General features: G+C 47.2%; 1 protein-coding gene across 11 annotated transcripts in view; it reads left to right on the forward strand.

Annotated features, from left to right (window-relative positions):
* The window catches only part of ANO1 (anoctamin 1), a 1,209,699-nt gene that overhangs the window by 924,851 nt on the left and 267,074 nt on the right, over nt 1-17,774 (forward strand). For all 11 annotated transcript variants that reach the window (XM_068260041.1, XM_068260039.1, XM_068260043.1 and 8 more), the window contains one exon: nt 901-1,052. In XM_068260041.1, the coding sequence (XP_068116142.1) occupies nt 901-1,052 (152 nt within the window). The remainder of the gene's footprint in view (nt 1-900; nt 1,053-17,774) is intronic.

Genomic DNA, 17,774 nt, shown 5'->3' on the forward strand with positions numbered 1-17,774 from the left:
TGCAAGTCAATGGTAGTGTTCACACTGTAGCGATCGCCAGTGATTAGCGATTTGCTGCTGGTGCACGCAGCATTGTTGGAGTGATTTTCAAGCGATTGCATTTCAATGTTATAGAATCAGAAAACGCAATCATTCCTAAACTGAGAGGGATACGGATTTTTCCTTTTGAAACAATACCAGTTGCCTGGCTCGCCTGCTGATCCTGTGCCTCTAATATTTTTAGCCACACACCCTGAACAAGCATGCGTATCAGGTGCTCTGACTGAAGTCAGACTGGATTAGCTGCATGCTTGTTTCAGGTGTGTGATTCAGCCACTACTGCAGCCAAAGAGATTAGCAGGACTGCCAGGCAACTAGTATTGTTTAAAAGGAAACATCCATATCACTCTCAGTTAAGGTTCCCTTCAAGCATCTTACAACTGTCACTGCAATTACCATGTCTACCAATTCCGTATTACAGACCAGTGTGTATATTTTGTGTATACGGCTGTCTGTATTATACACCCCATGTTTTGTTCTTACTCTGTACAGCACCACGGAATATGTTGGCAGTTTATAAAGCAATCATAATAACGATAAAATACTCCCCCCTAGAAACAGACTCCAGTCCCAGCTATAAGGCGTCCTGCTATGAGAATTATCCGCCCTGAAGGCAAAGTTTTGTCACTCTCAGAGCAGCACCCGCCTGCACCCTGCACTGCACAAACTTGTGATGAAAGCAGCTTTTTGCTGAGTAATCCCCTTTGACAATGGATCCCCGAGGGGGATTCGCTGCTGGGCAGAGCTGGGGAGGAAGACCAGAGAGGCTGAGCTTGGAGAGAGAGCAGGTTTTAGAGGCGTGAGAGACACAGACTCACATCACTGTGGCTTAGCTGGATGCATTTCTTGTCTCCTCTACAGATCGACGCAGCGCCCCAAACGCCCAAGGACGCCACCAGCGGAGGATGAAGGAGAAGGACAAGCATCACGCCACAACAGGCGACGACAAAGGCATCCACATCATCAACATCAAGGCTATTGAGGACATCGGCTACCTCCAACCTGAAGCTGTGGTGAGTAGCAGATGTGTGTGTGCAGCATATGTCACCGATACGCTGCACGCCGCCTAATGACCCCTCCGGGAGATCATTCTATTATACATTATGGGGGAACTCTCAGCTCAGCTCTATACATGGCAAGCATTAACACCCGACTTACACACAGGGAGGTTGTTTGTAAGTTGAATTTGTTTGTAAGTTGAATTTGTTTGTAAGTTGAGTCCTGTGTTATACACGGTGAGATGTGGATAAGTTATTTTACTTCCAGACAACTCTGGATTGAAACATACAGACTAAACTATGTTTCTTGGTTGTTTTCAATGTGCTTTTTAAAGAGTTTTAAACAAATTAGAATAGTTTATACAATACTGAAACATTTAACAACAAAACTATGTAATAAAAACCAGTATTGTATATTTTGTACATGAAGACAACCTTGTTTGTATCTGGTGAAACTGCAATGTTGTGAGTCCTAGGGGTCTCTCTGTATATACCCCCCTCCCCCCCCCAAAAGAAAAACAGCTATCCCATAATGTTTCTAATGAAGACATGCATAGGTAGTCGTTTTCTGCTGGTCCTCGGATCAGTCCTGGGGTAAAAATAAGTGACAGTGGCTCGTGCCCTGTGCTGCTTCTTAAGCTGCATACACACGTGAGATGAAAGTCTTTGGAAATCGAAACGTCAAGCACCAACTGGCGGATAACGATTGAAAGTGCTGTACCCATGCTATTTTTTTCTGCAACTTTTTCTGCATCAAGCGATCGTTTCTGTGATTTCACGCCATGAGTACGCTTACCACGATTCCATTTTTTGGGCGATTTTTCCCGAGATGTGTGACTTTTTCTGCATGAAGTGATTGTTGCTGCGATTTTATGCCGTGGGTACTTTTTGCCACGATTTGACTTTTTCTGCGATTTTTTTTTTCCACGACGTGTGACCTTTTCTGTGTCGAGTGATTTTTTTCCGCGATTTCACGCCGTGGGTGCATCTGTAGGATTCTCTCGCAAAACACGTGTCGATCACGTCATGACGGATCAGATCTTTTAGATCTCCGATGACTACCACACAAAGTACCGCAATCGTTCGCACCTGTTGTATGCCGTCATGTGTAGAAAATGGATCGGGGAACGCTCGTTCATCGGGTCATGTTGCTGTAGCTTCTTCGATACACCTTCTGGTGGGAATTCAGCTTAAAGAAGATTATAGAAGATAATAAAATATATTTTGTCTCTCAATCTTTCAAATCCATCCCGGTGGATCTGGTCTGCAGATGATTGTTCGTTAGACAAGCTGTGTATGAGATCTGCAGACATTTCTTAACGTCTGTGTGCACAGCGACTGCACGAAGAATAGGGGCAGTAAACGGACTATCAAAGTATTTCTCGGAACGTTTGCAGGAACGGATCTCTTGCATGTGTACAGCATCGTTAGAAAGACCCATCATTCAAACCTCACTGACAAACCTCTGCAGGAGATCGATTCCTCGTCTTCCAAAGACTTTTATCTCACGAGTGTACCCAGCTTAACACCTGCAGCAAGCTGTGAGCTCCTGGACAGTCTAAAGTTTTTGAAGTTCTTTATAATGAGTGTGGAGTTTCCGCAGCCTTCGCTGTTTACTGAAAGTATCTTGCTAAAAAAAATCCTCACTGCTTTCAGTTTGTAAACATTGCGAGGATTAATGGTATGACTTTTTCCATCTTGATCACTTTGGTTTTATGTGCATATAAAACACGATCATACACGTAGGAAAGGTTGCTGCCATTTCATGGATTAGTGCAGGTGTTCAGAATGCGTAATAGACCCTCCTGCTTTGTGCAGCTCATTCCTCCTGCAACAACGTGGGAATTTACAGCACCTGTACTCCTAACAGAGTAGCATGTACTATTGCTATGGTCGCAAATATTGATTGGTACTTCTTGTACGTTTTTAAAGGGCAACTGAAGTGAGAGGTATATGGAGGCTGCCATATTTATTTCCTTGTAAGCAATACCAGCTGCCTGACTATCCTGTTAATCATCTGCAACTAATACTTTTATAAACCCTGAACAAGCATGCAGTAGATCAGGTGTTTCTGACATGATTGTCAGATATGACAAGATTAGCTGAATGTTTGTTTCTGGTGTGATTCAGACACTACTGCAGCCAAATAGCGCAGCAGGGCTGCCAGGCAACTGGTATTGTATAAAAATAAATAAATATGGCAGCTTCCATATATTTCTCACTTCAGTTGTCCTTTAAAGGTTTTAGCCACTTGCAGACTGAAGTGGAAGGGTGATTTATAATAACATTAAATTGTAAAATGACCAGTATGTAGCACTGAGCTATATTTATGACACTTTTTCATGAAAGTGGGAGTTTCCTATATATGACTGTTTCCTATATATGATTTTTCATAATTGATTGTTAAATAGTTTTAATATCAGATGAATTATACATTTTTTGTACCCCATCTGGCTTGCTACAGCGTAATATGAAATCTATCTTCAGCCGTTCGGGGCTGTTTTAGAAAAGCTTACAGGTCCCAAATCTTTGTGCGTAAAGGTGAACTGAAGTAAGAGGTATATGGAGGCTGCCATATTTATTTCCTTTTAATCAATACCAGTTGCCTGGCAGCCCTGCTGGTCTATTTCTCTGCAGTAGTATCTGAATAACACCAGAAACAAGCATGCAGCTAGTCTTGTCGGCTCTGACTTTAATGTCTGAAACACCTGATCTGCTGCATGCTTGTTCAGGGGTTATGGCTAATAGTATTAGAGGCAGAGGATCAGCAGAGCTGCCAGGCAACTGGTATGGTGTAAAAGGAAATAAACATGGCAGCCTCCATATACCTCTCTCTTCAGTTCCCCTTTAAAGCTGGTACACACTTACAATTATGAGTGGCCAATCACTGGCCAATTTTACCACCACCATCTAGTACGAGGGTTTGCCTCCACAATCTGCTCATAGTAGTCAGTATCTGTATACCTCATACTACATGGAGGTGGTAAAATTGGTCACTGATTGGCCAATCATAATTTAAAGTGTGTACTAGGCTTATTGCTTAAAAGGTGTTCATTTTAGGGTACAAACTCACATTCAGTTTTGATTGCTCAATTTTACCTCCACCATGTAGCATGAGAGCCTGCGTACGTTAAAAAAGGGCGCCGGGAAAAAAGGGCGCAGGGTTTTAAAAGATAATCATCAATAACGTTTAAAAAAAATTGTGTTATATTTCGTTTAAAAATAATGTTTTATAAAGTTATAAAGTTATAAATCATTAAATATTGTGTATAAAATCGGCAATTTTAAAAACGTTAATCTTCCCTGTTTAAAAATTGAAATTTATAATAACGTTTTATAAAACATTAATAAGAATTTCACTAAAGCTATACCTAAGCCTACTCTCACACAGAACCCTCCCTGTACCTATCCCTAACCCCTAGACCCCCCTGTTGGTGCCTAACCCTAAGACCCCCCTGTTGGTGCCTAACCCTAAGACCCCCCTGGTGGTGCCTAAACCTAAGACCCCCCCTGTTGGTGCCTAACCCTAAGACCCCCCTGTTGGTGCCTAACCCTAAGACCCCCCTGTTGGTGCCTAACCCTAAGACCCCCCTGTTGGTGCCTAACCCTAAGCTCCCCCTGTTGGTGCCTAAACCTAAGACCCCCCTGTGATAAGCATTAATAACGTTTTAAAAAAATATGGTGCGGTTTTTCGTTTAAAAATGCAAAAAAAAAAAAAAAAAGCAAAAAAAAAAAAAATTTGTACGGTTTTTCGTTTAAAAGTAATGTTTTAAAAAATATTGTACTGTTTTTCGTTTAAAAATAATGTTTTAAAAATTATAAATCATTAAATAATGTGTAATCATGAGAAACAGTTATAAAACATTAAAAGTCTCCGGGCGCCGCTTTTAAAACGTTATTTTTCTCCGGCGCCCTTTTTTCCTGTTGGGCGCCGATTTAAACGATATTTATTATGGGAGTGAATGGCGGCGCCCTTTTTGTCCACCTGCCTCATGCGCCCAAATTTCCTGCTTCCTGAGAGCCTACCTATGCAATCTGTTCATGGTATTCAAAATATGCTGTCCCCAGCTACGACATGGAAGGGGTAAAATTGGCCAATCAAAATTGGATTGGATGATTTACACAACCTAAAGGTGGCCACACACGATACAATAAAATGATCCGATTTTACAGCAATTTGATAAAAGCGATTGTTTGTACAGAAAATTCAAAAGCTCTTTTATTATTTGAGTTAAAATTCCGATCAGATTTCCTGTTTTTTCTTGATTTTTCTTGATTGGGAGTGGCAGAAATTTCCGATCAATTTTTTTTTTTTTTTGCAAGATTGTATGGTGTGTGGTAGATTGACAATTTCGTAATGTAGAGTCGCAAGCAATTTTTTCAGTTTTCAATGTTTTTTTTTTTTTCATAATTGGAGAAAACTCGAACACACGTACATTGGTCAGATTTTTTAAATGTTACAATTAATCAGAAAAATTGATTGTAAATCTTGAATTGAAAAGAAATGTAAAACATTGTATGGTGTGTGGCCACCTTGAAGCCTGATACACACGTTCAATGATGATTAGCCAATCACCGACCAATATACCGAGTAGGATGAGGTTCAGCAGATAGTAAAGACTATAAACAGATTGTGTAGGAAAACCCTCATACTACCTGGAGGTGGTAAAATCGGTCAGTGATTGGCCAATTATAATCGAAAGTGTGTACTAAGCTTTGGATATCAAATGTTTGCAGCCCTGGCGTGGGTCATATCAAACTACACTGAGGGCCCATTTCCACTTGACCGCGTTAACGAATTTGCATGCAATGCGCAATTTGTATGCAAATTTTGCATACGACTTCGCATAGGTTTGTATGTATGCGAATTTAACTATGTATGTGCCTGTGTGCTTTTACATTAGTTTTATGCAAAATTGCATGCGATTTACATGAAATTTCGCATACCGCAACCACATACGAATTTCCTATTAAAGACATTGTATGTGAATCGCCTAGTGGTGTGCGGCGAGCGAATTCTGATGGCTCTGTCGTAGAGATGTCGCGAACATCTCAGTCTCTCTGTGCTATGTACTACTTCTGGGTCGCTATGATCCGGAGTAGTACGCCTGCCTGGCCCGGCGGTGAGCGTCCTATATCGCGCTCCTGTTGCCGGGCACTTTCTGCGCATGTGCGAGACGTCATAAGTGATGTCCTGCTCATGCGCAGAGAGTGCCCGGCAACAGACGCGCGATATAGGACGCGCACCGCCGGGCCAGCGCAGGCGAACTACTCCGGGTCATAGCGACCCAGAAGTAGTACAGGGCCCAGAGAGATTAGCGAACGGTTCAGGCCATCTCTACTCTGTCGTGCAGATTTTTCCTGCACAGAAAACCGCAATGAAATCCTGACAAGTGGAAACAGTCCCGACCCCTTGTATTGCCTATGCGAATTTGCGATAGTGGAAACGGGCCCTGAGGGCTTCTGACAGGTGAGAAGATTGGTAGCAGCACATTACTGCAATGTAATGTAAGTCAATGGGCCGCAGGAAAAAACACATTTGTTTGCGTTCTGCAATGTGCGTTTTAGAAAATGCTGAACTTGCTGCACATTTTTCCAAAACGCATCTAATGTATGTGAATGGTGACGCAGAGGTTTAGTGTTTTATTGCATTTTTATTACGTTTAAAAAAAAAACTAATGATAAAAAAACAACAAACAAGTTTGATGATGAATTTTTGCTTCCTGTTGACTTCCTAGGGAGTAGGGAAGAGCATAAAATGAATATTAAAAAAACGCACACAAAATGCACAAAAACACTTAAGATTGATTTGTGTGAAACGCAAATTCTTTAAAATGCAATCAAAACGCAGGTGCAAAAGGAGAACGCAAACGCACTAAAAACGCATATGTAGCAAAACACAATCTTTCACGCACCCCGTAGTGTGTTTCCAGCCTCAGGCTTGGAACCCACTAGCAGAGTTTTTGGAGTGTTTGTGATTTGTAAAGCTCTCGCTAATGCAATGCTATGCAGGGATTTTTTCACATCGCTCCAGTGGGATCACACCGAGAGCATTACATTAGCTTTTCACATCACAAGTGCTTAGAAAAGCACCGTTAGTGGGTGCCAGGCCTCAGAAACCTTTTGGCAATCCTCACTAGGTGGGAGTTTTGAACTTTTGTCACCCAGGAGCAGATAGTTAGTTTGTGCTGCATCACTTTAAGATGTCCAGTGTTTACCGATCCTTGCAGCCCACTGTGTGATCAGAGCTACTGGCAGACGGGCAGCTTTGTGCTGCGTCACTTCTGCTGTACAGTGTTTTCCCTGCAGCTCGCTGTGTGATCAGAGCTACTGGCAGACGGGCAGCTTTGTGCTGCGTCACTTCTGCTGTCCAGTGTTTTCCCTGCAGCTCGCTGTGTGATCAGAGCTACTGGCAGACGGGCAGCTTTGTGCTGCGTCACTTCTGCTGTTTAGTGTTTTCCCTGCAGCCCACTGTGTGATCAGAGCTACTGGCAGACGGGCAGTTTTGTGCTGCGTCACTTCTGCTGTACAGTGTTTTCCCTGCAGCCTGCTGTGTGATCAGAGCTACTGGCAGACGGGCAGCTTTGTGCTGCGTCACTTCTGCTGTTTAGTGTTTCCCTGCAGCCTGCTGTGTGATCAGAGCTATTGGCAGACGGGCAGCTTTGTGCTGCGTCACTTCTGCTGTACAATGTTTTCCCTGCAGCTCGCTGTGTGATCAGAGCTACTGGCAGACGGGCAGCTTTGTGCTGCGTCACTTCTGCTGTCCAGTGTTTTCCCTGCAGCCTGCTGTGTGATCCGAGCTACTGGCAGACGGGCAGCTTTGTGCTGCATCACTTCTGCTGTCCAGTGTTTTCCCTGCAGCTCGCTGTGTGATCAGAGCTACTGGCAGACGGACAGCTTTGTGCTGCATCACTTCTGCTGTCCAGTGTTTTCCCTGCAGCCCGCTGTGTGATCAGAGCTACTGACAGACGGGCAGCTTTGTGCTGCGTCACTTCTGCTGTCCAGTGTTTTCCCTGCAGCCCGCTGTGTGATCAGAGCTACTGACAGACGGGCAGCTTTGTGCTGCGTCACTTCTGCTGTCCAGTGTTTACCGATCCTTGCAGCCCACTGTGTGATCAGAGCTACTGGCAGACGGGCAGCTTTGTGCTGCGTCACTTCTGCTGTTTAGTGTTTTCCCTGCAGCCCACTGTGTGATCAGAGCTACTGGCAGACGGGCAGTTTTGTGCTGCGTCACTTCTGCTGTACAGTGTTTTCCCTGCAGCCTGCTGTGTGATCAGAGCTACTGGCAGACGGGCAGCTTTGTGCTGCGTCACTTCTGCTGTTTAGTGTTTCCCTGCAGCCTGCTGTGTGATCAGAGCTATTGGCAGACGGGCAGCTTTGTGCTGCGTCACTTCTGCTGTACAATGTTTTCCCTGCAGCTCGCTGTGTGATCAGAGCTACTGGCAGACGGGCAGCTTTGTGCTGCGTCACTTCTGCTGTCCAGTGTTTTCCCTGCAGCCTGCTGTGTGATCCGAGCTACTGGCAGACGGGCAGCTTTGTGCTGCATCACTTCTGCTGTCCAGTGTTTTCCCTGCAGCTCGCTGTGTGATCAGAGCTACTGGCAGACGGACAGCTTTGTGCTGCATCACTTCTGCTGTCCAGTGTTTTCCCTGCAGCCCGCTGTGTGATCAGAGCTACTGACAGACGGGCAGCTTTGTGCTGCGTCACTTCTGCTGTCCAGTGTTTTCCCTGCAGCCCGCTGTGTGATCAGAGCTACTGGCAGACGGGCAGCTTTGTGCTGCATCACTTCTGCTGTCCAGTGTTTTCCCTGCAGCCCGCTGTGTGATCAGAGCTACTGGCAGACGGGCAGCTTTGTGCTGCGTCACTTCTGCTGTTTAGTGTTTTCCCTGCAGCCCACTGTGTGATCAGAGCTACTGGCAGACGGGCAGTTTTGTGCTGCGTCACTTCTGCTGTACAGTGTTTTCCCTGCAGCTCGCTGTGTGATCAGAGCTACTGGCAGACGGGCAGCTTTGTGCTGCGTCACTTCTGCTGTCCAGTGTTTTCCCTGCAGCCCGCTGTGTGATCAGTTACTGGCAGGGGCATATTATAGATGTTCTGCCCCCCCCCCCCCCCCCCCCCCCATGTGTCCCAAATGAGTCACCCCTGTCCCCAGTGTGCCCCCTTCCGTCCCCAATGTTTACCTTTCTGTCCCCATTGTGTCTCTGGCTCCTCGCCGTGTCACCCACTCCCCTGTGTATAATTAGCAGTGTTGGCAGCGTGTCTCACCTAATCCATGACTCCGGTGGCTATTGCAGACCGCTTCTCTCCTGCATGGCTCCCCTAGTGTTGATGACGCAATCAGCAGAAGCCAACACTAGGGGAGCCATGCTGGAGAGAAGAGGTCTGCGATAGCTGCGGAAGCAGGTGCGTTCCTAGCCTTTTTGTCACTCCAGGCAAGAAGTCCTGTGCCTCTCCCCCCCCAGCGGCTTTCCACTCGGGCTGTCGGAAATGACTGAGTCCGATCAGGTCCACTTTGCAGCACAGGTGCAGCAGAGTGGACCCAATCGTGCTCGGCTATTTCTGCCGGATCCCAAGAGGAAAACCGCTAGTAATCCTGCGCAGACAGGCCAGTGTAAATATTATTGTGGCTGCTTGTCATGGGTGTACTTTAACCACTTCTGTACCAGAAGCCTGTCACCTCTTATGGAGCTAAACCGGGTTCACCGATGTCACGGCGAACGGAGCCAGTCAAGAGCCAATCACAGTCAATCACAGGGTCAGGAGCAGGGCCGGTGCTTCCATAGAGGAAAAGGGGGAATTTGCCCCAGGGCCCCCAACCTCTGTAGGGGCCCCGCGCCGCCGACCCTGCTAAATGCTGCCTGCTCCCCCGCTTGCTCTGCTCCCCGGGGTCCTTGCTAACAAGCTGCAGCTGCAATTACTCACCTCCTCCAGCAGACGGCATAGTCCGGGCACTCTTGCCATGTTGTCCTCCACCTCCTCTATGACCCGGCGCGTGTTTAAAAATAACGAGTGCCGGATCATAGAGGAGGACAACATGGCAAGAGTGCCCGGACTGTGCCGTCCACCGGAAGAGGTGAGTAATTGCTGCTGCAGCTTGTTAGCAAGGCCCCAGGGAGCAGAGGTAATCGCTGGGAAGGGGGGCGGATCAGTTCATTTCTGGGCGCCGTCATAGCAGCAATGCTATGCTGCGCGGGGCGCGTTGCGGAAATTCAGGGCTCTGGCGGCTGGTATTCCCCCTCTGAGTTGTCGCAACTCAGAGGGGGAATAGTATTTAACGCCGCCTCAGAGTTTAGCGGCAGCGGGGAAAACCGTCATTTGGCTCTCCCCGCGCCGAACAGGGGGGGGGGGGGAGTTTGGGCATTCAATTTGCCCAGGGCCTGGAGCCCCTATCCCGCGGCTTAACGGGGGTCCCTGATCCCCCAAATCCCCTCCGTGCAGCGGGGAGCGCTTCCTGGTTGGGGCAGGGCTAACCGCCGCAGCCCTGCCCCACGCGCGTCTGTCAGTGCGTATCTCCGCCACTCCCCCGCCCCTCTCAGTCTTCCTTCACTGAGAGGGGCGGGGGAGAGGTGGCGATGCGCGGCTGATAGACGCGACTGGAGGCAGGGCTGCAGCCGTTAGCCCTGCCTCCAGGAGCGACCAAGTCTGCGACCAAGTGTCGCAGTGGGCGGTTTGGGGGTGAAGGGACCCCCGTTTAGCCGCGTGTATGCGGCGGTTTAGCAGGGGCACACGTGCCCCTGCTAACTATGAGCTCTGAAGCGAGATTTATACTCGCTTCAGAGTCTCTTTAAGTCGGCCCTGGTCAGGAGCCAATGAGATCGGCTCACCACCGGCTCACGCAGCACTGCCGTCATACCGACAGCAGGGCGAGTGGGCTGCAGCGGCAGGAGAACGGCGTGCTCGATGGTAGTAGCGGGAATGTGCGGAGCGGTAAGTGAAATCTACACCCTGCCAGAGATAACATGTCCCAATCACAGTGTAGATCTCGATTACAAAGATCTGGAAGCGGTTAAACATTATGGCCATATATCGGTCCGGTGCCTACATATGTACAGTATATGTCCACCTACATGGTGCGGTTGTTGCCGTGAGCATTCTGTAAACAAACCCGATTACAACGCCATAGCAACAAAAACAATGCGAACACAGGTGCGTACCCAGGAAACGTCCGAAGCCTATATCATCACAAGGAAGTAAACCGGCAATAAATACTACTTATAGACGCAATTATCTCAATGCCGTCTATAATTCTGTCAAATTGCGACAAACGATTACAATGTACTTTAAAGCCGGATTAAACTCTATACATGATGAATTAATAAAATTAATTTATTTCCTTCTAAACAATACCAGTTGCCTGGCAGCCCTGCTGGTCTATTTGGCTGCAGTAGTGTCTCAATAACCCCAGAAACAAGCATGCAGCTAATCTTGTCAGATCTGACAATAATGTCAGAAACACCTGATCTGCTGCATGCTTGTTCAGGGGATATGGGTAAAGTATCAGAGGCAGAGGATCAGCAGGACAGTGAGGCAGCTTGTATTGCTTTAAAAGGGAAAAAAATATGGCAGCCTCCATATCCTCTCACTTCAGTTGCCCTTTAAACACTCCAGATATTCTCAACCTCAAGAAAAGGGAAAGAGATAATCTAATAGTGGAGGACTTTATATGAGGTTACTGGCCACCACCAGTGACAGAGAGGACACAGCGGAGAGATCAAATTACAACTGTGATGACTGCAGCTGAGGGGGAATTAGACAGGCTTTCTGTTTAAACACAAACAGGGGGGATTAATGTGTGTTTTAATATGTCCTGTGCATTAGTTCAGGTCCACTTTAAGAATGAAATAGACACTCCCATAGCGTAGTTTTGCTTTATTACTGAAAAGGTAACAGTAGTATACTTACATGTTCCAAGTGAAAAATGTGCATATCAATATAAATCCACGTCCCAGGTAACACCAGCAAGCCCCCTCCGTGTGCCGCCTCAAGATCTAACCAACACGTTTCATCTCAAAGACTCATCAGGGGTGTCTAAATGGTCGGCACACCGGAGGCAAAAAACGTTCCCAAACCCGCACCGCTTACTCCTGGACCGTCAGTACTTCCAGACTTCAAGACGCTCTAGCTCTCCCACCGCACTGCGGCAAAAGTAACGCAGAGTCCCGACCTGCTCCATTTTTCCGGATGAACGGATGCGTTGCTCATACCCACTTACGGTGCTAACGCATCCACACCAGACGCCAATGCTACCTGAAAACGTAGCGAAGCGTACACTAAACTATCCGCTCCGCACCGAACAGATCCGTCACAAGTGTGAACCACTTCTTTTCCTGTGTCTGAACCCGGGCATCATGATAAATACTTTTCTTTATATTCATCCTGAGTGAGCAACTATATTGAGCTCACTTCATGATGAAAAACGCAATCATTGCAAAATCCCCGCAGAACGCTGCAAAAATAACGAACACTCTAAAATTGTTCCCAAAATCGAAATAGCTGAAAAAGCTGCCAGCAGGTGCATGTTCACATCTGATAATTTCTTGACTGTGTAATATATATATATTTTTTTTTTTTTTGGGGGGGGGCAATGATTTAAGTATATTTTAATCAAATGAATTAATTTTTTATTGTTTAAAAAGCAGAATTTATTCCCACTTTAATCACTGGGTCTGCAAAACTGGCACCAGAGAAGTCTGCGTATGTCATTCATTGTCTTTCACAAGAGGAATACAATAATCTGATTATCACTTGGTCGCCCCGGACGTCAAGCGGTTTCTGCAGTCCGGCCAGAAGATTTCTGTTCATCAGGACAGAAGCCACTCCAACGTACGTCCCAGTATCCCAGATTCCTCTCCGACCGCACGGCCCAGTATCCCAGAAGCCTCTCCCACTGTATTGCCCAGTATCCTAGTAGCCTCTCCGACCGTACGGCCCAGAATCCCATGAAGCCTCTCCGACCGTACGGCCCAGTATCCCAGATTCCTCTCCGACCGTACGGCCTAGTATCCCAGAAGCCTCTATGACCGCACGGCCCAGTATCCCAGAAGCCTCTCCCACTGTATTGCCCAGTATCCTAGTAGCCTCTTCGACCGTACGGCCCAGAATCCCATGAAGCCTCTCCAACCGTACGGCCCAGTATCCCAGATTCCTCTCCGACCGTACGGCCTAGTATCCCAGAAGCCTCTCCGACCGTACGGCCCAGTATCTCAGAATCCTCTCTGACCATACGGCCCAGTATCCCAGAAGCCTCTCCGACTGTATTGCCCAGTATCCCAGAATCCTCTCCAACCATATGGCCCAGTATCCCAGAATCCTCACCGACCGTACGGCCCAGTATCCCAGAAGCTTCTCCGACCCTTACGGCCCAGTATCCCAGAAGCCTCTCCGATCGTACGGGCCAGTATCCCAGAAGCCTCTCCGACCCCACGGCCCAGTATCCCAGAAGCCTCTCCGACCCTACGGCCAAGTATGCCAGAAGCCTCTCCGACCGTACGGCCCAGTATCCCAGAAGCCTCTCCGACCGTACGGCCCAGTATCCCAGAAGCCTCTCCGACCGTACGGCCCAGTATCCCAGAAGCCTCTCCGACCGTACGGCCCAGTATCCCAGAAGCCTCTCCGACCGTACGGCCCAGTATCCCAGAAGTCTCTCTGACCGTACAGCCCAGTATCCCAGAAGTCTCTCCAACCATAGGGCTCAGTATCCCAGAAGCCTCTCCGACCGTACGGTCCAGTATCCCAGAAGCCTCTCGGACTGTACGGCCCAGTATCCCAGAAGCCTCTCCGACCGTACGGCCCAGTATTCCGGAATCCTCTCTGACCCCACGACCCAGTATCCCAGAAGCCTCTCCGACCGTACGGCCCAGTATCCCATAATCCTCTCTGACTGTACGGCCAAGTATCCCAGAAGCCTCTCTGACCATACGGACGAGCATCCCAGAAGCCTTTTCAACCATATGACCCAGTATCCCAGAAGCCTCTCCCACCATATGGCCCAGTATCCCAGAAACCTCTCGGACCGTACGGCCCAGTATCCCAGAAGCCTCTCCAACCATACGGCCCAGTATTCCAGAAGCCTCTCCGACTGCAAGGCCCAGTATGCCAGAAGCCTCTCCGACCGTACGGCCCAGTATCCCAGAAGCCTCTCTGACCACATGACCCAGTATCCCAGAATCCTCTCCGACCGTACGGCCCAGTATCCCAGAATCCTCTCTGACCACATGGCCCAGTATCCCAGAAGCCACTCCAACTGTACTGCCCAGAATCCCAGAAGCCTCTCCGACCGCACGGCCCAGTATCCCAGAACAGAAGCCTCTCCGACCGCACGGCCCATTATCCGAAAACCTCAAAACCTTTCATCGTTTTTATCATTTATTAGTGACTTGTTTGGTAGGGTTTATCTGTTTTATTAGGATTACACCTGTTGGGCCTTATTGCTACTCCTACTGACAGTCACAAATAATGAAAATAACAAAAGGCTAATATTGACCTTGAATGAACAGCCGTGCCTCTGACATGAGTGAGGAGGAAATTCGCTGCACTTACATGGATGCTGTGCAGGTGCTTTGTAAACACGGGATTCACAATGTGCTTATTTCCTCCTGTGTCAATATGTACTCTTGTATTTTATGTCCTACAGCCTGCACTAGATTAATAACAATGAGAATAGGTCAACCATCCATCCGTTTCACTGGAAAGCCAGACCCAGTACTGGAGAATGCATCGCAAAGTCCTACAGAGTCTCAAGAAGAGGTAAATACTGACAATTGTCCTGAGCGGTGGCCAGCTGCCCCAGCGGTACCCCCAAATCCCGCTTACCTGGGAAATATGAAAGCATTCTTCCCAGAAACTGATTAGTAACGTTTAAAGGGAGGGCCGGATTTGTACTCTTTACTGCCCAAGGCCACTGTTACCAGCAGCCCCCTTCAGTATAGGTAGCCAGATGACTCCTCCCCCTTTCCCTCCAGTATAGGTAGCCAGATGACTCCTCCCCCTTTCCCTCCAGTATCGGTAGCCAGATGACCCCTCCCCCCAGTATAGGTAGCCAGATGACTCCTCCCCCCTTTCCCTCCAGTATCAGTAGCCAGATGACCCCTCCCCCCAGTATAGGTAGCCAGATGACTCCTCCCCCTTTCCCTCCAGTATCGGTAGCCAGATGACCCCTCCCCCCATTATAGGTAGCCAGATGACTCCCTCCCCCCCAGTATAGGTAGCCAGATGACTCCCTCTCCCTTTCCCTCCAGTATAGGTAGCCAGATGGCTCTTTTAATACCCCCTTTTCTCAGTATAGGTAGCCAGTTCACCTTCACTCCGCAGCAGCCATCAGTGTCACTCATTTCTCTGCTCGTCTCCAGTGCAGAAGCTTCCTCTTCCTTTCCATCTCCAATGCTACCCAAGTTCATAGTTGCCAGGCCAGTCACAATGCAAACGTGTACAGAGAGCAAGGTGGCTGCTGCACAGGTGGCTATCAGCAGAGTACCGCAGTCAGGCGCTTGCCTGATGTCCCTGCATTGCAGCATTTGCAAGCGTGCAACTACTGCACCAGTTTAGCCTGCTGCTTTGGTGCCCTAACTCCTGTGGTGCCCTAAGCCATGGCCTAGGTGGCCTTGGCCTAAATCCAGCCTTGTTTAAAGGGAACCTGAAGTGAGAAGGATATGGAGGCTGTGATATTTATTTCCGATTAGGGCTGGTTCACACTGCAAGAGCTTTTTAACCACCTGAGCGGTCTGGACGAGCTCAGCTCGTCCAACACCGCTGGAGGCTGCCGCTCAGGCCCTGCTGGGCCGATTTTAATGAAATAAAAAGCAGCACACGCAGCCGGCACTTTACCAGCCGCGTGTGCTACCTGATCGCCGCTGCAGCGTGGCGATCCGCCGCGTGCAGCGGCGAAAGAGGGCCCCGCCAGCCGCCCGAGCCCAGCGTAGCCGGAACAAACAGTTCCGGCCAGCGCCAAGGGCTGGATCGGAGGCGGCTGACGTCAGGACGTCGGCTGACGTCCATGACGTCACTCCGCTCGTCGCCATGGCGACGAGGTAAGCGAAACACGGAAGGCCGCTCATTGCGGCCTTCCGTGTTACTTCTGGCCGCCGGAGGCGATCAGAAGAACGCATCCGGAGCGTCCTCTAGTGGGCTTTCATGCAGCCAACTTTCAGTTGGCTGCATGGAATAGTTTTTTTTTTTATTTAAAAAAAACCCTCCCGCAGCCGCCCTGGCGATCTTATCAGAACACCAGGGTGGTTAAAGGATACCCGAAGTGACATGTGACATGATGAGATAGACATGGGTATGTACAGTGCCTAGCACACAAATCACTATGCTGTGTTCCTTTTTTTCTTTCTCTGCCTGAAAGAGTTAAATATCAGGATATCAGGTATGTAAGTGGCTGACTCGGTCCTGACTCAGACAGGAAGCAACTACAGTGTGACCGTCACTGATAAGAAATTTCCCTTTTTATCTCTTTCCTGCTCTCAGACGCCTTTTTCGGCTAGGAAAGTGTTTTATAGTTGGAATTTCTTATCAGTGAGGGTCACACTGTAGTCACTTCCTGTCTGAGTCAGGACCGAGTCAGCCACTTACATACCTGATATTTAACTCTTTCAGGCAGAGAAAGAAAAAAGCAGCACAGCCTAGTTATTTGTGTGTTAGGCACTGTACATACACATGTCTATCTCATCATGTCACATGTCACCTCGGGTATCCTTTAAGTGCTGGTGATTTTGAATAGCTCTTGCTAATGCAATGCTATGGGGGATATTTACAAAATCACATTGCCCCAGTGAGAGCACACATATAGGATAACATTAGCAAGAGCTTTTCACATCACAAAGTACTTAGAAAAGCTTAAAAAAGCTCTTGCAATGTGAACCAGCCCTTTAACAATACCAGTTGCCTGGCAGTCCTGCTGATCTCTTTGGCTGCAGTAGGGTCTGCATCTCACACCTGAAACAAGCATGCAGCTAATACAGTCACACTTCAGTCAGAAACATCTAGGCCTATATGCAATTCACTTCTTCTCCTAGGTGACATTTTCACACCTTGCCATTTAAAAAAATACTCAAAATAATTTTAATAGTACTTTTCCATCTACTTCTTGATACTTCTTAAATTGCAAAGTACCAAAAAGTTAATTTAACCATTTCAGCCCGCGGGGACTCTTCACCTTATGCATCAGAGCAATTTTCACCTCCCATTCATTCGCTAATAACTTATCACTACTTATCACAATTTATTGATCTATATCTTGTTTTTTCCGCCACTAATTAGGCTTTCTGTGGGTGGTACATTTTGCTAAAAATTACTTTATAAATGCATTTTAACAGAATTAATAAGAAAAAAATGGAAAAAATTTATGATTTCTCAGTTTTCGGCCATTATAGCTTTAAAATAATCCATGCTACCATAATTAAAACCTATGTATTTTATTTGCCCGTTTATCTCCGTTATGACACCATTTAAATGTTGTCCCTATCCCAATGTTTGGCGCCAATATTTTATTTGGAAATAAAGGTGCATTGTTTCCGTTTTGCGTCCATCACTATTTACATGCTTAATAATTTAATAAATGTTTGTAGTATACCCTCTTCAAATGCATATTTAAAAAGTTCAGACCCTTAGGTAACTATTTATGTATTTTTATTATTGTAATTTTTTTCCCATTAAAAAATTTATTTGGGTAATATTTTGGTGTGGGAAATAAACAGTTAATTTTTAATGTTATTATATGTGTAAATTGTAATGTAAAAA

Source organism: Hyperolius riggenbachi, chromosome 11 (genome assembly GCF_040937935.1).
Source record: "Hyperolius riggenbachi isolate aHypRig1 chromosome 11, aHypRig1.pri, whole genome shotgun sequence".
NCBI lineage: Eukaryota > Metazoa > Chordata > Amphibia > Anura > Hyperoliidae > Hyperolius > Hyperolius riggenbachi.